This window comes from Colius striatus, chromosome 3 (assembly GCF_028858725.1).
Source record: "Colius striatus isolate bColStr4 chromosome 3, bColStr4.1.hap1, whole genome shotgun sequence".
NCBI classification, from domain to species: domain Eukaryota; kingdom Metazoa; phylum Chordata; class Aves; order Coliiformes; family Coliidae; genus Colius; species Colius striatus.
In genome coordinates this window covers 25931742-25957644 of record NC_084761.1, presented here as the reverse complement: position 1 = coordinate 25957644, position 25903 = coordinate 25931742, and the positions used below count along the sequence as shown (strand labels likewise).

Genomic DNA, 25903 nt, shown 5'->3' with positions numbered 1-25903 from the left:
AAGATGACATGTTTGTCAAGTTATTACTGTGTTCTTAAAGTGGAGTTTCCTGAGAACTGCTTACTCTGCACACCGTGTGAAGTTACATCCATTTAATAAACCTTTTACTTGAGAATTGTGATGTTAGCCTTGATCCATGTGAACAGAAGAATGAGGTTTCCCTATTCACCCCCGATTAAAAGCTTTTTTTTGTGGAACCTGTGTCAAATGGTCACAAGTAGCCGTGACACTTAGGTCACCCTTAAGAGCCTTTAATTTAAAGATGGATTCGGCTGACATTGGGAAAACGCGAGGGAAAAGAATATAGGCAGCTATAGACAAACATACACACCGCCCAAATTTCAAATCTAGCAAACTGCAGCAACACAACTGTTTTCTCTTTTTATCCTGGCTCTTGATTTTCGTTTCAGTTTGAGTTCAGTAGGCTCATTACTTCAGCTGACATACAATTTAACCAACCAAGAAGTTCTATATAAGAAAAATTAAAATAGGTTTACATGTTAATTTGGTATTCTTTAGGGAACAAAAAAATCTCCTTGAAGTTAAGATTTCCCCCTCCACAAGTGTTATTTCCCATTGCTTTGGTAAATAAATACGGCCTGTACTTCCTGGCGTTGTCAAGCACAACATGTACATTCAATTGCATTAAATATCCCATGGCAAAAGGAAAACCCAACTTACTTGACGTATAGTTAGCAAAGTTAAAATTAGGTAAACTAGAGCACATACTAATGGTTTTGAAGTATCAATAGGGAGTCATTTGCTACCCAAACCACCGCAAGGAGAAACCCCAACAACCCCACAACATGCATACGTAGCTCTCAACCTGTCATCGTAACAAAAGAACTCGAGCCATTTTCATTAATTAATATATTTTCTGCATTATAGTTAACATATGTACTTTCTTCGTGTCATCCTTATTTCGTTAAGTATTGATATTTTGTTATATTCAGACATGAGTACATTTTCAAAGTCTTTTGCAATAAATATCATAAAATAATAGATTCACATAATAAATATTCTTTACAATAAAAAAAGTTTTAACAGACTTTTGTCTTAAAAATAGTTGGGATTCAACTTTGTGTTTTATACATAAAATATACAAAAAAGGACCACAATTTGTGGCTAAGGCAATAAAACAGGGACAGAATAAAACTATAAAGTACAGAGCAGAGCTAAATTTGCTAAACCAAAGGATCACAAGAAACTTTAAGGATTCAAGAATGTTTAGGTGTCTCGATGACACCTGAAGGCTGTTTGAATACATGAACACCACCAATTTTAATATCAACTGATACTGAGAGACTATAAAAACAGGAGTAGGAGGGTGGAGTGAGCAATATCCTTCAAAGGCTTGACAGCAAAAGAAACAAATGAGTATGTCGCAGCCACAATGTCTCCAATGTGAAGATCTACATAGTGTAGGAAAACCCCAAGTTACATTGAAATGTAAAAAATAAAAAAGGAGGCAGGGTTATTCTCAGGACTGAGAATGTTCCAAAAGTCAAGACAAAAAGACCACGGAGGGAAAAATGGGGAAAAAAAAAAACCAGCAGGCTGCTGCTTATAGAAGAATCAGGCCTTTCATTTGGTAAAGCCTTTATTTTACAACCCTATCCAAAACGAACACACACAAAAAGTGATTTCACAATCCAGCTCACTCATGAAAGTTATTCTTCCTTGGTACCCAGGGAAGGTTGAGGAAAAAAACCCAAACCATAAATTGCTGAGAAAGAAAAACATCTTTGGGAAGATATTCACAGAGCAAGAAGCTTCAAAAGCCCAGTGAGCCCTCACTGTCTCTTTCAGGAGTGGTTCAGTTACAAACTCAAAAGACCCTGCCTAAATGAGTGGCAGATGCAGATATCAGGTCCACACTTACCAAAGAGCAGCAATGACTACGTACAACGTTCCACACTCAGCCAAGTCAATAGGAAGAGGAGAGTAAAGATGCAAAGGAGAGAAGTTCTGTGTTTGAAAGTGAGGAGATAGAAAGGAAAGCAAAAGGACAGCCTCTCCCCAAAATGGGGAGAGGGGTGGAGGAAAGAGGGGGGCCAGGGGGAGAAACACAAAAACAAAAGAAAAAAAATCAGCTACAACCTGAAAAACTGAAGTCAGAGGAAGTAAATCTTCCTCCAAAAATCATGAGGGCTTGCCCTGACCCCGAGAGGGGCAGCTCTCCAGTTTACAATAGACCGTATTGGAGTTCTTGCATCGGCAGCCTGGACGATTGACGCGGTCGTAACACCCTCGGCAGAGTTTCAGGCATCCTTTTGCAGGGGGGTAGCAGAGCAAGCAAGGCAGAAACAAGGACATGGCTCCCATGCACAGGTACCTAGAACAGCAGTGTGACTGGGAACACGAACAGGGATTATCCGCAAAAGAGTCCCCTTCATCGTCGTTGGAACAGTGGTAGAAGATCCCTTTGACCAAACACATGCAGGTGCCGTACTCCACCATGCTCTCCGCAGAGCACAAGCACTGCCGGTTGCAGGCCAGGCAGGACGGGAGGGCCCTCGGGGCCGTGCACTCGCCACATTTGCACTTCCCGCACTGTTCGCAGATGAACTTGTGCTGTGCCAAGTCCTCTTTCAAAGGACCCTTCAGATCATCCACAAGCAGAGACGACTGCTTGGGCTGCGTCCGGATTGTGCGGTCGGACCTGTGGCCCGAGCCTGGCCGGGACGGCGGCGACCGCCCCAGCAATCCTTGCTCCGAGGAAGCGCTGCTGTTGCTCCCAGAGCTAGCTGCGCTCCCCGTGCTGGTTGACCTGCTCAAGACCGGAACCCTCGCGTTATGCTGATGCGCCCCGTGCCCCACGTGGCTGGGTCTGTGTTCGTAATTATTATTCACATTAATTGGTATGATTTCATGAGTCCTTTCGTGCTTCTCTTGCCTCGGCGCTGTCCGTGGACCAGATTTTTTCACCACAGATGGACCTTCGGTGTATTCGTTGCTGCCCCTGATAGCCTTGATCTGGTCCAGCGACAAGATAGTTGTCGGCGGGCTCTCCCTTTCATAGTCCGACCGCTGCCGGCTGTCCAAGGAGGGCTGCTGAATCACCACTAGTGAACCACCACTGCCATGTTGACTTTGGGGCTCCATCTGTAGTGATCTCTACTTCTGGCATTCAGCGGGAACCTGGCATGCATCTGAAATCCTAAAATAGCAAGAAGATGACAGAAGGTATAAATAAACTTTGTATGTGTACCTATATACACGCATACACAAGATCAAGGGCAAAAGAGGAATAAGGAACAGGATGCTTTTTGAAAACAGAAGCGATATGGCAAACCACAAATTGCCCTAGCCACCAGGTACTGATCTCTTTCAGCATGGGATTACAGCAACGCTGAGGATCTGGCCAAAGTCCAGTAATAGGGAGAATCTGGGTATGGCATCATAGATGAGGAATGCAAAGGAGACCCTATGCCATTTAAAAAGTTCTTGTATTAACCTGTACGCTTGCTTACTTGGCAAGCCACAAAAAATGCTTCTCACTTGCTACTGAACCTAACATCTGTCTAACTAGCAAGAGCAATTCTGAACACTCCCAAAAATAACATAGAAAGAGGCAAGACCACCTTCAGGTCTGTGTTCTCCGTGGCAGAAAAAAAGAACATGCACAGCTCACGCTAGGCTGTCTGAATCTGCAGCACCAGAAAGCTCAACAGGTTTGCTTGCTAGTACATTTGGAAAGCCTCCTTTTTGAAGTGACGTATGTGCATTGCAAAGTCTCAACTAAGCACTGTCAAGTGGCCAAGACGCTTTCTGTAAGAGAGTAACTCGGCGCCTAAATCTAATCTGCTCCTCAGAAAGTTAAAGCAAGAGTGCAAACAGCACATTTTCAAGTATTTTCTGACCATAGGCCAGGGTGTGAAATAAAAAGGGTAGAAGAGGCCAAGATCAACCAGGTGTCAGAGAAAAAGTAACTAGTGATCATAAGAATGTTAAGAGTGGATGACAAAAAAAACACCCACCTCAATCCAAATCAACAAATTACTTCAAAACATAATCAAAGAGCAAAATTTATTTTCACAACACAGATTAAAAGCTTGTCAAATAAATACAGCATATTCTAAATGTTAAAGTATTTTCATTCCTTTTCATTCTGCCCAACTATTGACAGCAAGACTGCAATGCTGACTGAGAAAACGGCAGTGACAGTTCTCTACCTAAGAATTTAGATGAGAATCTAAATGCCACATCTACAGAGAGAATGGAGAAAACAGACTGCTTTCCTTTACTGCCAGCTAGAGGAAAAGTGCCTTTGTGCTCCCCCCAGGATGTCACACGTATTCACCTTAAAGAGGAGAAAGACAAGTACTATCAAGCATTTCCCAAACTCATCCAATAATCAGAAGGGCCCATCTTGCCCACCCAGAGCACAACCAGCACAGAGCTCCTCCACACTCCAGACAGAAAAAGGCACAGTGGCGTTTGAAAACAGAGGAACAGCCAGAACCAGGAAAGGTTTCTTCTAACAGGTAGTTAGCATCTTTTTTTTTTTTTTTTAGCACCCCTAATATATATATTTAACCCTAAATAAATGGAAGCGACAGCTTCTGCTACGACACAAAGCCTTTGTGCTCATTCAGCCATTCAAGATTTCATTTTATATTTAACGTCACCTGTGGGGGCTTTAGGGTCGCCAGATTAAGAAGGATAAAAGAAAGAAAACAAACACAAAAAACGTTCTGAACACGTTCCCACATAACAAGCTGCCTTCTTCGTAAGCGCTGAATACAAATCCACAACAGACCAAGGGTGAATGAATGTGAAAAGGGAAAGATTTACAGCTCTACCAACCAGGAGCTGGGCTCCCCGGGGGATGAAAAATAATATCCTAAGAAAATGTGAAAGACATCCAGTGCCATCTTTGGGGGGAAAGTGCAATATCAACGCGGCTGCGGACTGACAAGAGCAGCTGCAGACCAGGGAGAGTGCGGCACAGTTGCACAAACCACCTCCACCCTTCTAAAAAGGGGGTTTAAAATGGTCGTGTGTCGTTCCCTGCCCGCCCCGCCAGCAACCCCCGGCCAATAAAATAACATAGAGCAAAGACGGCGAGAGACCTTCCGTTTGTGCAGGGGGAGCAGGCACAGTCTACAGTGCTTCTCCCTCGGTGACCCCCCCCGGCTTTTCCCCACACCCGCTCGGAAGCGCCGCCAGCTCCCCCCGCCGCTCTCCTTCCCGCCCCGGGCGGGCGGCGGCGCGGCGCCCTCAGCGCCCCGAGCGGGGCGAGGCGCGGAGCGCGGCCCTGACTAGAGGAAGGAAGAGGAGGGGAAAAAAACCCAACAAACCACACCAAAAAAAAAGGAAAAAAAAGTTATGAATGAAAACAAGGGCTTTTTTTTTTTCCTTCCCCCTCACCACCTTCCCCCCCCGCTCTCTTTTGCTGGGGGAGGGCAGAGACCGAGGCCGGTGCTGCCTCAGGAGGGCGGACTTCCCGGCTTTTAAAGCGGTAGCGCCCGGCCGACCGGCCACTGCAGCGCCGGGGATTCCCCGCCGCCGCGGATCGGACCCCACATTTCCCCCTCAGTCAGCCTGCGCGGACGCGTTTGAAGCTTTTAGTTTTGACGTTCCACTCATTTTCAGCCCACGCGGATCCCCAGCAAGCGGCGGCCCCCTCCTCGCCCGCAACAGCCGGCCCCCGAGCGCACCTCAGTCCCCTCACGCACACCGGCCCCGCGGGCGCGTCAGCCCGCCCCACATCCGCCCCCAGGGTTCTCCCGCGGAACCTCAATGCCCGCGGGTGTGTTTGGGTTGGGTTTTTTTGGTACAGGACGGAGGACCGGGTGAGAGGGTGGCGGGGATCCGATGGGGGGCCGTAGTGCTTGCGCCGCGCCTCGCCCGGCCGGCTCCGTGCCCGTGCGCCCGGCGGCACCTGCTCCCAGCGCTGCCGTGCAAAGCAAGCGGGCGGCACTGCCCCCGCACCCGGCTCGGCTCCAGGGTAACAGCACCAGTCGACCCCCCTCCAGACTTACAGATTTCCAAGGAGTCGCTAATAATGACAAATCCGCTCGGCGGAGGGCGGCAGCTCCGTAGGGCTGGGTGACGGCGGGACCGCAGCCGCAGCTCCTTGCCGTCCCAGCCCCGCGGGGTCGGGGGAAGGCTGGCGGGCTGCGCTCCTCGTCTTTGCAAAGCCCTCGCAAGATCCCCACGTCCTACTCAGCACGCAGAGGAAAATCCAGTTCTGCTGCCTGCCGCAGCCCTCCCCTCTCGAGGGTCAGCATTCAGCGGGCCGCCTTCCCTGAACTCCCTCCTCAGCCGAGCCAGATCCCTCCGTCCCCGCGGGACGCTGAGAGGAGAAGCGCTCTCCTTCGGCCCTAAGGGCTCTCGGTCTTGGAGGTGGCGGGAAACAAATCAAGCCCCTTTTCTGCAAGTCTCGATCGGGCGATAGCCAGCCGCAGGCACCGGAGCAGAGTCCGGCAGTGCAAAGCAGTTGTGCAGAAGATCTCCAAGCAGGCGCGGGGAATGCGGGTTGTTATTTGCCTTTATTTTTTTTTTTTCCAGAGAGGAGCGGTCCCGGGCGATCCCTCCACGTAGAGGGACGGGGGGCGAGTGCAGGGCAGCGGTCCCAGGTCCGGCGCTCGGCTTCACTGCATGGTCCTTACCGCAAGTCCCTTCTGGCAAAGTGCAACCAAAACTCCTTGTGCAAGATTTTTTTTTTTTTTAAAGAAATCACGAAGAAGCAGCACTTGCTTTCAAGGCATGCACCTCAGCAAGTTGCAAGCCAAGCTTGAGGCAGAGCGTAATGGCTCTGCGAGCTCCCTGCGAATTGCCATGTGCTTGCTGTTGCTGTTGGAGGCTGATTGACAGGCTTGGGGCACGCTCAGCACGTCAGGGAGAAAACGGCAATATAAGGCAGCCCCGGACACGCATACACACATACAAAAAAAGTCTTGCACGGAAGCCTCCGGAGCCTCCTCGCTATTTCGAGAGGATCAAACAAGGCTCCAGCACAGAGGCGAGATCCCCGTGTTAGGCAGGACGGACAATAACCGAAATGGAAGTTTCACCAGTACTAGCAAACCGTGACCGAACACCGATCCCCCTAGAGATCCGGCTCCCCTGCCCGCGCCCCGGCCGGGCGGGCGGTCGCTCTCCCGCGCAGGTCGCAGCAAACGCCCGGCGTGCAGAGGCGCAGCGAGGGCAGCTCGTCTCCCGCCCGCGCCTCCCGCGCCACTCCAGCTGCCCCTGGCCACCCCTCAGCCCTTCATCCTCCCCGCTGGCTGCGGGAGTCCCGTCGGCACCTGACCCGGCGGAGGCGGGGGGAGGCGGGAAGCGGCGAGCAACGCCCGGGGCTTACCTAAGGCCAAGGTGAACGCCTGCGTCCCGAGGCACATTGGCGGCCCCGGCGCGGAGTCCAGCCCGGGCAGTGTAGGCAGCCGCGCCGTCCCGCCGCCCGCTCCGCGCTGTCCCGCCGCCGTTCCGGAGTGACTCCGGCCGCGCCCCGCCGCCTTTCAGCGCGCAGCCCCCGCCCGCCGCCCGGCCGCGCCCCCGTGATGTCAATGTGTCACGGCGCGGCGCCCCCGAAATCCCGGCATGGACTCGCCCGCCCTCGCGGGAGCCGCTCCCCCCTCATGGGTCACGGCCGCTCTCGCCGGCGCGGCCCCCGCGGGCGAGCGGCGGCGGGGCGCCGGAGTTTGGGGAAGGAGGAGCAAACCTGCCTCTGGCCGCCGAGGCTCAGGCGGAGGTTCCTAGGCCCAGGATGGCTAGTGCCGGCGGCGCGGCTCACCCCCAGCCCCGGCGGCCTGCCGCTCCCGGCCGGCAGGGGGAGCGAGGAAGGGGCGGCCGCCGCGGGGGGAGGGGGACAGGGGCAGCGTTGGGGGTCTTCCACCGGCTCCCTGCGGTTCTAAGCGCGGGTTGGAGAGCCCTGAGCGGTCGTGCCTGCGTTTGTGCAGTGTCCGGCTGGGCCCGACCAGGTGGGCTTCCATGCTCCCCATGGATATTCATAGTTCCTGCTCCTTCAGGCCAGTGCAGGAGGTAGCCGAGGACTTCAGAAAGCACATACCCTCATAATCCTTCCTTTCAGTGGGAAACTGCCGTGCCTGCCGATTGACAGGTGGCACAGAGGACCCAGAGATGATGCAGTTGGCTCACTTGTCCTTCTCTAGGACAGATCAGGGCCAGGGCCCCTCCAAAGTTCATCACTGCCTTTCAGCCATGGTGTTGAAGAGACCACAGTAGTGCCTTCAAAGCCACTGTTTTTATGGCCAAATGGTATTTTGATATATGGTTGTCTTTTTGGTTTTGAGGGGGTTGTTTTGTTGGTTTGGTTGAGTGTCTAAAGAGCTTTAAAGGGCAACTACAAGAATGTGGAAAAGCAATGTAAAAATAAATAAACATTCTAATAATGTCATATGTCATAACAACATAGGATGTATTTGAACAGTGGAGTGTTCTAGGTTTGGATAACTCTGGGGTTACAGCACCATTTCCCTGAAACATTCTAACTGGCTGTTTACAACCTCTTTCACAAAAATCACGTTCTCTCACCTTTCTTTTAAGACTATATGAAGCTGCTTAGAAGGAACAGTTATCCAAAACCAAATACTCGGTACAAACAAAGGCATGCCAGTATTCTACTGCAATATAGCCTGTCCAGCCGGATCACACACATGAATGTCATGCAATTATTTTTCACTAAAGTTCCCTGGGCTTGGAAATAAAATACCCAAACTTAAAAAAAAAAAAAAAATCCATCATTACACAAACGCTTTACTTCAGCCACATATTTCTCTTTGAAATAAAATCTTTATGCAATAAAGATTATATACTAAATATCACTAATGCTTTTAAATTTGTAATTAACGGGCTGCTGATATACACAAACTATAAATGCTCTTTTCTAATTACAGAAGCTCAAGTGACAACAGCCTCAAAATCTTTGGCATGGTCATAAAAATATCCCAATTCATTATTAATACTGCTAGAGTAGTTAGCAAATGTGATGGCATATCACAAGCATTCTCAGACACGCTGCGAGCACCAAGCATAAAACCATTTTCAGTGGAATCCGTATGAAAATTTGGAACCTATCACCGCTCAAATGAACAAAAGTTCCTACTGAAGAACAAAAGTCACTGAGAAAACTAACAAAAAATTACTTCTGCAGAGTAGTGCTTGTAGGCACCGATCTCTCTTCCTCTGCTCTACTTTAGATTTCTTTTGCAAAATAACTTGAAGACAAACCAAAAGGTGCGGTGTTTCTGTGGCTGTGCTATGTACAGCGATTCCTGCAGTGACACAGACAGTGGGAACATCAGCTACAGGGGTATGGGAGCTGTATGTAAAAGGTGGGGAATGCGGGGGCCGTTCAGGGCTCTGCTCTACAGCTAAGGATACTCACCTTTAACAACGGTCTTCTCATAGAAGACTATATGTAGCACCTTGCCTTTCCCATCTCTAAAGCTGGTACTACCTTAAAAGAAGAAAAAAAAAAACTATGGCAAGGCTAAAAGGTTGATTTTAGAAATACAATACTGGGCTTAAATAGGTCAGTAAAATAACCAAGAATGGTGTCAGGGGTTTACTGTCATTTGGCACTTGAATTAACACTTCACTGAAACAAGGGAAAACCCGACAGCTGTATCAGCAGGGTCTCCACAGACTCCAGCAAACATGTGTGCATCTCACGCAAGTCATCTTGTTAGATTTTTCTTGGAAAAGATAGCGCTGAGAGGCTTGTGTGAGAAAAAGGAGGGCTAAAATGCTGGAGAATAGATTGTCAACTTGGCAGAGGATTGACATACCTCATGACTACATCCTGGCACTACCTTAATTTGAAGATTGATACACAGACAGGAATCCGATGCAACTGATTTATTTTCCACCTCCAAACTGTCATCTAAAGGTGCCTGTCTCTCCCACGGATGACAAGTCAGGAGAGACCAGCCCTCTATACCCAAAGTTAATCCTTCTCAAAAATATCCCAGAATTAGGTTTGGGAGACTGAATGACGTCTGATAGTCACAATTCAGTCCCCATTTCCATTTTCACTTTGAGGGTTATGTACTGGAGATAATTTCCACCTTCTGCAGTCATACGGTACTCCTCTCTCACGGGAGCTTCAGCATGCCAAAAGGAGTGTTGTAGAGAATAAACGCAGAGTCCATTGTAGGATTTTGTTTAGTTTTATTCCTAATCCAAACTCAACTTTCACCTCTAGATCACCTGATTGACCTTTATAGGTAGTGAACTACGCCTTTCTAAAGGTGAATTCAATAAACTGTTCAGTGCGAGGTGGCTTAGTCTGTGAGAAGCAAGAACTGTCCTATCTATCAGCACAGTATCATTTCAGACAGAAGAGGTGACAGACAGCCTGTGCTTGAAGCATTCAATATTTACTACTCCCATCACTCATCTTCTGTGGTGATAACTATCTTGAGCCAATACAGCTTTGAGGAAACTCAGCACAGAAAGCGTTTACCTTTACATAAGTTATTTGTCAGTTCATAACCAATCTTCACAGCTGTAACAACATTTCTAAAGTTATAGAAGAACTCCAAAGCAATTAAAAAAACCCCAGCACACAGTAGCACGTAAATTATAAATAAAATTGTTTGCCAGTCTTACTGTAGAATGTGTAAGTCACATATTTTCCCCACCAGCTGTGCAGCAACAATCTTGCAGAGCTGGGTGTTGGTAGAAACCACCCTGCAGCTCCCAAAAACATTGCAGATCAGCAACTGTAATGTTGCACTAGGTGGAACTTTTGGAGGCTCAGGACCCACAGCATGCTCAGAAAGCCTCAGTGCAAGGAAACAATATGTTCTTGTTGGGATAAACTCAGTAGAATTGAATTTTTAACACACTAGTAGGCCATATATATTTTAAAAAACCCAATCAACCAACCAAATCTTACAGTAGTTATTAAACATTACTGTAATAATAATCATTGTGGACAGTTTCTTATCAGCTCATTGAAAATCTTGGCAGTCCTGGCTTAAGCTGGTGGGCACATAAGATGAAAGGGAAGGACTGAAGTAAAAACCATAGGTGTTATGGTGAAGGCATATCCTGAAAGTGAATCATTTCAGAATAAGGAAGAGATAGTGAAGGGTGACGTGAGGTAGCATTTCCGATCACACTTTCTGCTAGACAGGTTGACCTTTATCTGAGATCAAAGGCACCAGTAGCTGGGGATTTCTTCAGCTTCTGTGCAAGAACTATTCTATTCAAGCTCTCTGAAGAAGTGTGGCCACATAAAGCTACTCTGTGCCAGGGACCGGCACACAGAAAAACCTCCGTTGCAAACACCATCTTGAGTTTTCTCTTTAGAAGATAACATCAGTTTTTCTTAGAGGCAGAAGAGAGGGTAAAAGGCAGAAGCCAGGCAAACCTTTATGAACAAAGGGACAAACTTCAAGACAAACCTTTGAGAACATTTGAACGTTGAATCAAAGGACAGGAGAAACACTGTAGAGCTAGGGGTTTGGTCCCTGCACAAATTCAGCACAAATTCAAAAGAACAGAAACGCAAAGGTTTGTACATGAGTTGACAGTTTAAGAACCTGCTTCCCTTCCCCATCTCTTGCACCGTATCAGAGCAACCAGTGTTTACCTCCGGTATTCCTCCCAAGCATGGTGAGCAGCTGGAGATATAGGCATCAGGTGTTTTTTGTCTCTTGTAATTTTAGTTTGTGCACATTTCAACATGTCTCACCCCTGAGTCTTCTATGTTCACTTGCTGTCAGAGACTGCGAAAAGACTTACCTCTGAAAAGCCACATTATAAAAGTATTAGTCAATTAAGAGAGTAATCTTTGAGTGTCTCCTTCGACCCAACCCTTATTTGAAAGTCTGGTATCTGACTCAGTGTTCATCTTTTTCTGTTAAGATTTTACCAGGTGAAAATTTTGTCCACACATGAGATGAAAAAGCTGAGCAAAGCTTGGCTGCCCTGAAGGAAGCCGTGTTTGAGCCCTTAACGTGACAGCCTGTTACTGTGGCACAGGGCACAAACCAAGACCATGCTCAGTGGAGCAGTTCTTGCATCTCCCCTTCAAGACAGCTCATTCCAACAAGAACTATATTTTAGAAAGGTGATGGATTCCTGGGTTACGGCATCATCTTCCAGTTTCCCCAGTTGTACTCTGTTGTGTTTTTAGGATGCTATCAAAATGAGAAAATCACGACAGTAACATGAAGACTGATTAAGTGGATGGAGAACACCTGGGTCATTTAATTTCTGCAATCATATGAGTTTAAGTGGGTTCTCTTTATTTTAATTTTTTTTTTTTTCAGGTCAGTAAGTTTGTCGCTCTTGCGGGGTTCAGTAGCAAACAGGTAGAGCTACAAAGATTCTCCTGGTGGGATTAAATACTGTAGATCTATCTGTGTAAGTATATGCTGAGAGCTGAGTGAAAGGAGGTTGCTGGTTTAATTATAGCTGATTAAAAATGGTCAGAGGAAATTCACCATGACTGAATAACAACATCTAGCTTCAACTGAGGAACAAACATTTCTCATTGCTGTTCGACAGCTGGCCACTCCCAGGTGTGGACTGCATTATCAGAGGAAGAGGTAAAGCCCTCGGCTAATTTAAATACACGGCTCTCTGTGTTTTCATTATTTAACCACTTGTGGTCAGTCGGGTGTCAGTACATCTCTAGGAGTGCCCTACTATTTATCAGGTTGTGCAATCCATCACTGTCATCCGAAGGAAGTCTCAGGAGCAGCGTTTCTGATTTGATTTGAAAATATACATGGAAACCTGAGATTGCTTTTAGCAAGAATGATGGGGTTGGCCTGATGAACACAATTGCTTTTGTCATTCTCAAGAAGTGTGTCAACAACTAAGTTTAGCTTCCCTCCACAGTTGGAGCAGTTTCTGTAGAGATGCAGTAACAACGTCTATGTCACATTCCTGGTTCTGCTTTACCAATCAAAAGGCGTATCAGTGAGATTTTAACAGACAACCTGCACTGCAAGCAGGGAAAAAGTTTTTCCATGAATCCGTTGAAAAGAAATTTGCAGCAAGTGATGATTTTTTTTCCACAGAAACCTCTTCACCTGAACCTCAATACAGGTGTAGGATACCAAACGATGCCCATGAAGGCTTGCATCTCAGTTAGCTAGGGCATCATCATGGCTTTGGGACCAGAAATTTGCCACAGGAAAATGAACATGCCACAGAGTATCTCTGTGGCAAAGCTGTGTGTATTTCTGCCTGCAGCATCATCCATTTCAATATGTAAGTACTTACAGATTTTGACTTCTCATGGGAAAAAAACAAACAAACCAACCCCACACCTTTCTTTTACTCTTTTATGGTTGAACAGACATGGAAACCACAAGCGTAGTCTCATCACATCTCTATAAGTACAGCGACATCACTGGTAGTTTGCTACATCCCAGCAGGAAAGTGATAAAATGTAGTTTTGTTACTAATCTGGATTTGGGTTTTTTCCTCCTCTTTTCCTATTTTCTGGGTCTTATTTCTCTGAGAGATTCTGGTTTGCATTTGGAAATTCAAGTGTTAAGTGCCAAGATATCCCTTGCATGTTTGGTGTGGTTTGTTGTCATCTGGAAGATCTTGCTAGTCACATCTTGATATTTTGCTCTATAATAACAAGTATCTGTCAAGGAATACTCTGTGCCAAGGGCTGGATTCTGTTCCTAGGGAAATCAAAGTTAATCTTGATTTCCTTTGGGACTGAAGAAGTCAGGAGAGTTCTGTAGTTTGGAGATTGTGTGTTTGCTCTTTGTTCTAATGTTATATCTACTATATCTATATATTTAATACTTATAAAAAACCCATTATCCCTCAAGAGCTTTAGGGTTGGAAAGGGTCAGATTTCCCTCACAAAAAGGGATCAGGAAAACCCTTGAAAATAGAGAACATAAAACCTCGCACTTCCATCAGGGTGGAAGACAGGCCATAGGTGGGGCAGGAACTGTGCTGCCCCAATTCAACACAAGCCAACAGGAAAGCTTGCTCTGCCTCTCCTGCTGGCTCTCACCCAGAAGAACATCTACAGACACCCACTTAAGACATATGTTTTGACACCAAAAATTCTGCATGTTGGGGGTGATGGTGGTCCCTTTTTTAGACTCCCTCAATAACTTTATTTTGAAACGACTGCCCTGATTCTTGTTCCTTTTTGCAATTCATTAAACAGGCTATTCTTGAGAAGCCAGAGAATTACAATGTATAAAGGCCACATCTACTACAGAAACATACTCTTTTCAAAGTATCTCTGAGCCTAGTTAGAGTCTTTTCTCTCTTGCTTCCCAAGTTCAGGAAACTTAAGTTCAGTAGTTTAAAAAATTAGGCAGAAATTGGATTTTCTCCCTAAAGTAGCACACTAACCTTCCAAAACACTGCAGTAATGCCACTGCAAGATGACATTTCTTGGACCATTGCTGTAATATTGAAGTGTTTACAAGGGAGGTACTGTAATGTTCCTTACAGTTCTGTAGATTTACAGCTGTACAATCTGGCCTAAAACAAACATCTGAATAAAGGTAAAAAATACCAAGTGTGCCCAGATGGCAAATACAAAATGCAGTGCCTTTCTCAGTGTTCTTACCATGTGCATCTCCACTGCTTTTTATGTTAGCTTGGAAGTGTGGGCATCACTGCCTGACTGAGTTGAGTATTTGTAGTAACTTCCTGTCCTACTCATTAAATAAAGGAAAAAAACCCAAACCCCAACACCAGTTCCCTGGTGGATTCTAGTCTTCTAAGCTAGACAGAGACCTCAAGAGTCTTCAAAGCAAGTTTTCCCCAGCATCAACAGCCATTGAGGTTAACTGCTCGGCTGTTATTTATGTCCATACCTCTTAAAGTAAGTGAAATAGCTGTCCGTCATTAGCTTGGATTTCACCTCTGTGGAGGGTAATTATCAAAACTTAAACATCAGTCTGTTAGAACTTAAGCACCACTCTGTTCTAGCAAAGTAACCCCACTTTTCTAATTCTTTCTTTTCTAATATTTCTCTAAATATCCCATCTCCAGGAGCCTGTGATATTCTTATGCAGGTAAGATATAGTTTTCCACATATTGCTACTGTACTATAGATTTTGTTGAAGGTTACAACTTCTCATTCTAGAACCCTTCCATTCTATGATTCTAAGGTATTGTACAGGTTGTACATCAAGGCTCTCAGAAGTAGTGCTGCTCATATGTCATCACAACATGTGAAACATGAAGTAAAGGGAAAACAACACTTTTGGAGCTGGATTGATGTCAAGAAGTACTTTTCAAAATAATTTGCTGTTCTTTTTTAAACTTGCCACATGAAAAAAAGAAACAAAAAAACACTGAGTCAATTACAAATACCCCTGTAGATTCATTAGCTCCCGTACACCTAATTTTCCGAGGTATCAATTGCTTTCAAGTGCTAAGGACTTCTTGGGAAGACACAGAAAGAATTCATTGCTCAAAATGTTCTAAGGCAGGAAGGGAGAATTCCTATCACCTAACCTTTCTGGGCAGATCTTGAAAACATTGTCTTTTATTCTTATCAGTGTTATTGAAAAATACTGCCCCAGAACTATATGCTACCTAGATGTCAGGTCAATTCTATAGCAATTATCAGTTTCAATCAGAGTAAGTTACTGATATCACCTTATACATACTGGTCATGGCAGTATGAATATAAAGTATAACTCTGCTGAAAGGAAGACACAAAAAACTGAAGCTTTAAAAAAAAACCCCTCAAAAATAGAACCCTTTGAAAGAGCTTTTTACTGAAACATGGGAAATACGTGCTATTTAAAATAATATTAAAAATTGGGCCTGCCATTGAATTTGCAGCCATCTCTTAGCCACACTAATTTCAAACTAGTAGAGAATCCAGTTTTTTTCTGATTAAAAGGAAAAAATTAGTTTTCATCATGAAGGCTTTCAATCATGCCAGAAAAGATCTTTCCCCTCACACCAAAGAAAAGAAAGACGGAAAGGAAGAACCACCTCATGAAAACCAAACACGCTGTGTGGTGAGGAAACCCAGAAGGCACACAGAAGACAGCACATCTGTGAGCAACAACTAAAAGAGCAAGATGAGTTAGACACGTCATGGAGGGGACACCGAGGGGGCCATATGAACCACAGGAATGTTTGAAGTGGAGGTAGATGTTAAATGACTGAGTTGACCTTTCTACCTAGATCCAGCAAGCTGGTAACGGTATCTGACTAGGATGTGTACCAGCATTTATTACATTGACAATAATCTTTGTTACTAATCAGGTTAATGGAGAAAAAAACAACAGCTTGTTACACTGAGCACTGAATATGATATTACTACCTAATCAAAGCAGCAACACTGTGGGAACTGAAAAAAGAACACTTGAAAGCCATTCCTTCACTTGGAAGTCAGATTTGTGAACAGAGACCTATCAATAAAAGCATATTTAATCTCAATGGCATTTGTAAGTTCCCTGTCAACTGATGCTGAGAACTTCTGGAGGTGTGCATTTGCTAAATTACGTGCATCTTTCCATGTACCGTTATGTACTTGGATGCCAGCAGATATACTAGTTTGTACCTATAAAGATGCAAAGTAAATGGAAAAGATGGAGTAAATGTGATATACTGTTTATTTCTCCTGTGGAACAGCTGAACTAGCCAAACTGTTGATATTTGGGGTAGTTTAGAGAGTTGACGGTTGGTTCATTGGCCCTACTATAAACTTAGGCTTTGAACTAACAGGAAAAGAAAAAGAAAATCGTTTTCTCAGTGTATGTCATGAAAGATCACTTGATTTCAAGTGAAATCACAATGCTGTGAGGAAGGGGAATACACATTTTCGAAAACATCAATAAAATTGTATTACTTTAAAGGCAGTTTGAAGCAGAACCTCCAGAGTGAAGCCTTGAAAAAGCAGAATCTGCTTAGCACTGCTTGTTTTCTTCCTCATCCTTGCCAAGGTTGCATACGCAGTGCTTCAGAAAGAGATCCTGCATTTCATACTGCGCTTTCAACAGACCTGCTCTAGGAAAAATAAAATAGACTGGAGTTCCCAATGTTGTAGACTTCACTAATGTTAAATGCATTTTTAATCTTGATAATAAAAAATAAGTTGTATAGCCTTACTAAAAAGTAAAATGCACGGACAGCATTTCAGTTGTTTAAAGCTCGCTGACATTGCTCAAAACTGAAAGCCACTCTACTGGGTCTTGAATCAGTATCACAAGGCAAGACCCACGGTTTAGGGAACTATTAACATTCCATGCTAACCCCACTAGTGCATTATTTTATCCAGCTCCCAATTGATTTCCTGAAAAAGATCATTACCCAAAAATGAACTTCTGAGGAAAACCAAAGCAAGGCCTTCATGAAGTACTTTGCAGTAGTAAGCAGGAGCCTATTCTTACAACATTTATAATACACACTCATTGTTTTCAATGGAAGCTGGATCATGCCCTCTTTTGCAAGACAAAACAAAATACAACTTTTTGTAATGTACTTTTTCACAATTAATTTTTCCTGAGGAGAACTTCATATCTTTATCAGAAGAACAGTCTGATCATAAGCAAATAAAAGCAGAAAAGTCAAATCCTAATCTCCTCATCCAGTTTTCTACCACACAGATATCCCTCTGACTTCACTGGCAACGGGGCTTAAGTGAAAGCTTATGAATGGTACTGTATTGCATATTCGTTCAATGGAACATGCTATGTGTCAAACGATTTCCACATCATCAGCATTTTCAGCACTATGTGCTGCTCTGCTGAGCCGTGTAAAGGAGAACAATCTTTTCTGGCAGGGAATGGGAAAGAAGCAGCGTACCAGCACCAGAAGAGAAAGGAAGGTGGAAAGGACGGAACTAAAGATGATGAAAGCTCAGCAGGAGCAGCAGATCGATAGTTGGACTTGTCTTTTAGAGAAATGTCATAAGAGCTTCTTTCACATTTCACAAAAGTAGCATGAGTAATTCCTGTTTTCAGCACCTTTCACCCCCATACTTAAATATCACGCTTCAAATCACTTCACTCTCAGTTATTTTCAGAGGAGAGAGAAGTGAATGCCATCTACATATAACACAGGTAAAGACTGAGCTCCTGGAAAAGAAATGGCTCCGTGGGATGGTCCATGTTCTGTGTTACGTGCAGTCATTACATTCATTGCTGTATCTGTAAGCCACAGAGCAAACGCAAAGTGATAGGTGCCGTCTATGTGGCTGACAGGGCCATAAATAACAAGGTAGACTGTTTCCTTGGTATGGCAACATCCAGCTGAGAGAAGTGTGACTATTTTTTAACATATATCTCAAAGTAGTGATTACTTGTGAGATTAATAAACCTAGAGCCTTTCAGACTGCCACATCATGTCAGAAGTGAAACGTGATTGCAGTGGGAAGCTCGGTGCCTGGAATAAGGCACTGGAAATCGCCCGTGCGGAAGGGGTGGTTTGTGCAAAGACCTGTGAAGGAGTGACCCTCCCTCCATTCCTGCTTTCAGTACTCCATCACAGAAAGACTTTGGTCAGGCTGCATTCTGTTCTAACATTTTCTTTCACAGTTTCCACACCCAACTCCATACAAATTCTTATAAAGGTTATGTACAGACTTGTACAAAATGGAGACTGACACTAGCTCTTGGAGGATTTCCCAGAGCAAGTTGAACACAGATTGTATAACATGTTAAATCTGTGTTGGGTGGTTGTTTATTTTTTTAATATAGAAGTTATTATGCTAGTAGTTTATTCTTCCTAGCTTAACTCTCCAACCACCCTTTCAAATTAATTATGTTTTGCAGACATTAACAAACTGGTTTACACACATTTTGTTTCCCGCCCTTACCTAAGACAGGACAAAGGTGTTACAACTAGAGGGTCTTGGCAAGTCACAACAGCCATTGTTTTCCTTCGAAGTCAGGAGGAGGGATCCTTCGTTTAACTGATGTCACAGATAAACTTTAGAGCTAGAGCAGAACTTCTGTACTCTATTCTTTAATGAGAGATCTCAAAGTACTCCACAGAAGAGGAACAAAGTAAATCTTATGAGGATGATTTTTTTTTTTTTTCCCCCTTCTTAAAGTGCTGTCCTGGGACCCTACTTTTCATGTCATGGCACCCTTTCTACCTTGCATCACCTCTCCCCCACTGCTCCTCCTCCTGTCTTGTGCAGCTTCCTCAACATCTTACATCAGCACACATAGAATCACAGAATGGTAGGGGTTGGAAGGGACCACATCTTTGCTCAGGTCCTCTCAGGAGATCATCAAGCAGGTTTAGGTGAAAAACCAGTAGCCAGGAACAAAATGGTCTGTTGAAGGTACAAGATCCTTTTGATGGCTACAAATGCTTCTGGAAAACTAAAACCTCTTTGAGCTTGCTACTGTTTTTGTGGGTTTTCCTTCTTCTCCATTTCATTTTTTTTTCTTGCAGAGTTTAGAAATATATAACATTGAGCAGACTTAGAAGAAAGGAGGCAACTTTCTGCACATGCTTTCTACTCATTTCTCTTCCTCTCTACTTTTTCTTAGATTTTTACCCCCCAACTTTTCCTCTTCTCATTGAGGAAAAGGGCAAATTTCCTCTCCCCTCTCTTTATACCACCACTTGATTATTACATATCTGGAAAAGTCAGGATAATCTATGTCTTACCTTCTTCTTCTAAAGTTTTTGCAACCGTGCTGAAGCCTGTCCATGATATGATAATGAAATATTTCCAACAGAAGAAAAAAATCAGTAAACAGTCTCTGCACCTGTGTGACTTGCTGCACGTCAAGAGGGGTTGCTCCAAAGATTCCAGAGAGGTCTCAGTTCCATACGCAACAAATACTGTGTGCTGCTTTTAGCACTTCCCTGCTGCAATCCTTATATTTTCCAGTCCACAAAGCCCATTTTGCAGGAGAGGAGGAAGACGTGAGAATTTCTTTTTCCTGAAAGCAGCTAGAAGGGTGTTCTTCCTGCTGCATGGGGACCAGCGAGACCAATGCAGAAGCTAGGGCTGGTTTAGGAGAATTTAGTCTTTGATGTTACCCACCCCTCAAAAAAAGAAGTCCAAAGAAAGTATGAATCACAATGCCTGCCACTTTATATACACCTTGAGTGTCTGAAAGAGTTAAGCTCCAGAAAAAACATCTGCTAATCCAGTGCTGATGGGGTTAATGAGATCAAAGACAGATTTCACTTTGTACTTAGCAGTGAGCTGCTTCCTACCATAGAGCCAGGGTGACTGTAGCCCTTCTTCAGCCCACCATCACACCCAAATCAGCATCAAAATAACACAAATCAGCCCCTACTCTGATTATAATCAGTATTCCCACTTTCTGTCTCCTTCCAGCTCATCAACCTCCTCATTTCCACATTAAAATCAGTCAGTGTTTAATTTCAGGGTAATCTTCCTAATTCATATGTTTATTTTCAAACATTATCTCTCTCCTCTCCCACCCTTCCCTTCCCATGGTTAAACTCAGGTGCTTACCTTCTCACCCAGCAGATGAAGTGATCCCAAAATTCAGATCCCCAGCAGTCAAGGAGGTAAAGAGCAGCTCTCCTACCATCTTCTTTAAAGTATCTTTTTTTTAAAGTCTCTCCAGCCAAGTGCAGGAAGGGGCCGAACAGAGCTGTATGCAGGCAATTGTGTTATCAAGGCACTTGGCACTACCAGCTGATCCTTGATTACTATTCATCCCTCAGGAAAATAAAAAACCCTTTTGTAGTAAAAGTGTAACCGGTTACTATGATGCATTACATATTAACAAAAGCAGCTTTTTACCAAAATTACAGATGGTGAAAGCCTGGATATGGAATTAGACCAAGGTAATCAGTTGTTTCTACATGTTTCAGACAGAAAGCAAACAGTTTGACCAAGATTTTCACAGTGCTAAGAAGAAAGTGATGGGTGAGTTATGTCACACGTTAGTACATAAAACAGTAGCGAGTTCTGTAAAACAAATTTTAAGGGTAACATTTCTGTTGTAGCCATCTCTGTGGTGTAGCATCCCCCACATGCAACTGCCAGCACTGCAGTAACCTGACTTTTCACAGGGTCTCTCTAACATCTTTGTGCTTTTCTTGAAATCCAGTCTTCAAAATGTTTTCAATAGCTTCGTTGTTTTGGGGTTTTTTTTATTTAAGAGCATAGTTATCTGAAAGGCAGACTTTACACTGGGTAGGAAGGGTAGAATTTGCTGGTTTGGTGGAATAATCTCTACTTAGGTGGTGAGGAAGCATTCCAGAATATGAAAGGATTTGTTTGTTTGCCGATCTACTTCAGCACCTATAGGCCTTACCACCCACAACTTTTGTGCTTTTAGGGATCTTTCACATCCGTGGCTACTCTCAAGGCAATAGCTCTGCATTAAAGCTGCAGATTTAGATTCTCAGCAGCTCAGCAAGCTGGCTACTACAGTCACCTGAAAAGAGCTATTTGGCTTTGGTCCACTCACCCCTCAGATCTAAACCTGCGTAAATGTTGCCTATCTGTCAGTAGCTGCAGTATAACACACAAGTCATTCTGCTACTTGCAACTTGCACTTCTGCATCAGAGCCAACCAACTGTCCGTTAAAATGGCAATCCAAGCACCATGGAAACACCTGATACGTAATGCAAACGAGACTGTATGAACACATTTCACATCCTCAGTTTGGGGAAAGCTCACTGACAGAGAAGGGAGTAGCTTTAAGCGGCATTAAGCAGAGCAGGCTTGATGCAAGCAGCTACCCCTGTGTGAAATTCGAAGCTCTTGCCAGCGGTGCAGAGGAAAGACATGACCTCATTATTCCACAGCCCAGATAATCCGTTCCTGGATAAAGTGAGAGATGACAAGTGCTTCAGCTTGAAGGTTATCAAAGCCCTTTCCACACTCTGCTGATGCAGACCCATTTACTTTACCAAACAGGGATGTGAAAACTCCTTTGTTAACACAAAGGAGATAAAAAAATCAGGGGTGTGTGTGGTTAAGAGCACAGTGTCATGCCATACAGATGCAGGTATTGAGAGGAAGAGATCAATGGCATTCCCAGAACCATTTATGCAAACAGGACAAGTAGTTAAAACACTTTTTCTCAATATTTTGAGAGTTAATGTTCTCAATTCCTTCCATCTACCTCTAGGCACTTTCTCTACGTAAGTGCCTATGGGCCTCTCTCGACATCAGCTACCCCTTTAGTACCTCAAGAAAGGTAGTTCAGCTCTTAGCTGGGATACATCACTGTCTCGAATATCTTCTAGTGTCGCCCCAATGCCTGCCAAGGGAAGCAGGTGCAATTCTGCTCCCATCATCTTTCGGTTAGATGAATCCAAGCTTTATTGCCTTGGGCTTTACACAGGCACACGGAGTCAACACGCTAGCCTCAAATTTTGTTGGAAGGACCTATGATCTATCTGAGCAATGGTTCCACACTAGTTCAAGGGAAAAGAATGTCATCTGGTTGCTATTGCCTTCACTTGCAACACCTGGGCTCTTGCTGGAGGCCTGCCACACAAACACAGAGCCCAGCTCTCTCCCCCTCACCAGTCTGGTCCTTGGTAGACTAGTTAACAGACAAAACACACATCTCCTCCTCCTGTCAGGGCTCTGGAGTCATTGGATTTAAGTCTGCAGGGAAGAATGATACCATTTAAAATATCTAACACAGGACATATGAAGCTCTGGAGAAAACGTGTGGCTGAGTTCCCTACAGAAAAGATTAACAAAGGAACAGGTAGCAGTTGCAGAAAGAGCAGACACAAAACCCAAGATTAGGAGTAGGTTTCAGCTGAAATATTTGCCTTCCAGATGTTAGCCTGCCATTTAAAACATGCCCAACTACAGTTTCCATTCCACATGCCTCTTGCACCTACTCCCTAGGAAAAGCTCTTTATTAAATTGCACATATTAGATCATCTACAGTATTTTCTTTCATACCAAAGGGAAAAAAAAAAAGGCATGAGAAAAAGCAAAAGGTTTTGAGGTTCATAGTAGCTAGAAATTACTGCAATTCCCTACCACTGTAACAACAATATTAATACAAATACAAAACGGTCACAATGTAAAACCAGCCTTCCAAATGCAACTCTGTTATGGGTTAGCTCCACATTGACCAGGACCTGAAGACAGAGTTTGGAGCACCTACAAAAAGCTTCACATAGGGCATCTGGCTCCTGTGTCTAGTGGCCAATATGTCACTTTGGAGTAGCTGAAATGCACTGATTATCCACCCTCCTTCATCCTGTCTCTCCTTAGGTGCTGGCTTTGTCAGTAGTGGCCATGCAGTGGACCTCAGGTTGAGATGCGGGTCAGTTTGTGCCCAGGTCCCACTGCAAATTAGTTGTCACGCCCCTGACTGCATTAGCATGAGACTAATCCCAAGGCACAGAGGTGTGAAGGAAGCACTTTCAGTTTTGTCTCCACTTTGTGATCACAGGAAGCAAAGCAAGCCCTTTATGCTAGCTTTTTACTAACTCTTTTAGGGGCTTTTGGCAAAGTTTTGACAATGGGTGTCTGCCTTCCAGGTACATGCCTGACTCTTCTTCTTCCAAGTACAAATGCTTGTAAGTTGTCTCCTAGCTAACATGAGATACTGAGCTAACACAACCACTGGACATTTGCTGTTCTATTATTGGTAATACTGTTTTATCCACCCAAGTTATTGCTCTCCCTGGAAAAGCCAGAAACAACCAAAAGCGTTAAGGGTGAGTCTCCTCTGCAGCCCTGTTACTTGCGTGTTGCAATGAGAGAGAATTCTCCTGCCCATGAACTTTTGTTCATCAGTTAACTTCAGCTTACCGGGCAGTATACAGCAAAACATCAGGCTTTCCAGTTCAGCTTTTTGTTACCCCTTTCCATACCCCATCAGCACAGAGTCTGATGTCTGCTTCACTGGGAATCATCATCCACAGACAGCCTTCCCACAGCACTAATCCACCGATGCTCAGTTATAGCAGCATTATGTTTGGCACGTGCACAGTTTCTGAAGGAGAACCACCACACTTTGACATTTAAAATGAGCAGAGAAACTAAAAGGAGAGCGCCAGCATACACAAACCAGAAAGAACAACTTTAACGGCACAATATTTGAAAGGACTGACAAGTCTTAAGTTCAATGATTTTCAACAAGCATCTTGGAAAATTATTTTTATTCTGTCCCCAGTATTCACCCTCACACCTGAACTCAGTGAACCTTGTGTTCTGTTCTCACTTAGAGACCTAGGAAAACTATTCACAATAAACTTTATTCTTTTTCCAGGATTAAGAATCGTGTATCACACTTGCAGTGAAAATCTGGTTTATGCATTAGGGAGAATGTGGGACTGAACTTTATTTTCATGTTAAGTGAAGACATTTTTGCATTTTGATTGTAAATATTCTCCTGGTCATTTTTGGCAAACTTGTCAAAAGACATTTTATGCCATTTTGCAAGACGTTGTTATAGGAGGAAAAAGTTAGACTCTGCACTTAAACAAAATGCAACTGAAACATTGAGAAGCTGAGTTAACAATTCTGCAACTCAAGCAGTATTTGGGCCAAAATCTGGCTCCAAAAGATAATGGTAGGCAGGAAAAAGACTGTATTTCTAAAGAACATATAGAATTAAGTCCAGGAACCACTTCAGCAGTTAAAAGACAGGATGAGAGGGAGATACTTGTCTCAGATGCCTTCTCTCCCGTTCACTGAGCCTCTATCATTCTATTAAAATTAAATCTCTTGAAAACATCCAAACATCAATAAATGTGATTAACTCAGCAGAAGAAAGAATGTCTCCATCTTTGATTTACTCTGAAGTCTAGAGGTGTTCAGGCTTATATGGCCTCACACTGTAAGCAATTTGATTCTGTGCCAAGGCACAATGTGTTCAGCAAAACACGCCATGAAAAGTTCATCTCTGAATTAAAAACCACTCATTTAAATGACAGGCTAACAGAAGATACTTTTGAAGTGCTCTGTCCTACAGTGCCCTCATCAGTAACTTCCAGTGAGAGGATGAGGGTGCAAAAGGGCTTGCTGGACTGGATTAGGCAAGGACTATCGTGCTGACGTGCTGTGACCAATATTGAATTTTTTGTTATTTTCCAGAATTCTGATAAGTGGATTTCAAGTTGCTACTCCACAATAACAGTGATCTATCATTAGGAATGAGAAGGGGAATCACCGTATCTTTAAATCTCAGTTTATCTGAGGCTTGGGATGGACTAAGATTTTGAGCAGCATCAGAGTAGCCAAATTTTCCATACCGAGTATTTGGGAGGCACATAAATCTTCTAGGGACTTCACAAATTCACCATAGCTCAATTCTTTTAAAGACTTTCTTTAAAATCAAGTTTCCCAAATCCCACAATAAAAAGGAAAGCTTCCTACATTTAAAATCACTTTGGGCACATAGGTATGTGTGAAGAGATTGGGTCCATGTGGATAAATGTGGTACTAGGCAGATGAGAGGCTAAATGTTTGTGGGGATGGTACCACTTCTCACAAGGCAGAAATAGAAGGGCCAACATTCTCTCCTAATGTCCTAAAACTCATTGTGCAAAATTCCCTCTGATGGCAACAGGAGTCCACATACAAAAGGGGCAGCCAGCTCCTACCTGCCTCTCTAAGTTTCTCAGTTCAGATTCACACCTTGGTGCACTTTCCCACGGGATCTAAGCTCTTCCCAAAGAAGGACAAAATAGTTTTGCTATTTATCCGGAGCACCAAGTAGTGTTATATTTATATACAAAATTACAAACGGAATTCCTTATTGGCAGTAAGAACTATGGTCTCTCTTTCCATCTTTCAGGAACATATGCTGGAGGAAAGTGCCAGGGGATAAGGCATTTAATTTTTTGGAAGCATCAGCAACGTAACGGTTGTGATAAATGGTTTGCTTCAAGTTGGAGTACAAAGAATTTAGAAAAGAAGGATAAAGTAGTTTCAAATGCAATCTTGATCCTCAAGGCAACTTTTCCAGTTTATAATTTTCTTAATTCCCTCTGTCTGTTATACCATTAGAGAGTCAAACAAGGAAAAAAAGGAAAAAT

The 25903-nt window shown here is 44.1% G+C and overlaps 1 protein-coding gene across 1 annotated transcript; it reads right to left on the bottom strand.

The window, feature by feature from the left end:
• Positions 1-278: 278 nt before the first annotated feature.
• SPRY1 (sprouty RTK signaling antagonist 1) lies at positions 279-7441 on the bottom strand. Its single transcript, XM_061993332.1, has 2 exons — positions 7313-7441; positions 279-3160 (listed from the first exon to the last, which is right to left on the bottom strand). The coding sequence occupies exon 2, from the start codon at positions 3103-3105 to the stop codon at positions 2143-2145; it is 963 nt and encodes a 320-aa protein (XP_061849316.1). The 5' UTR covers positions 3106-3160; positions 7313-7441; the 3' UTR covers positions 279-2142.
• Positions 7442-25903: the final 18462 nt, after the last annotated feature.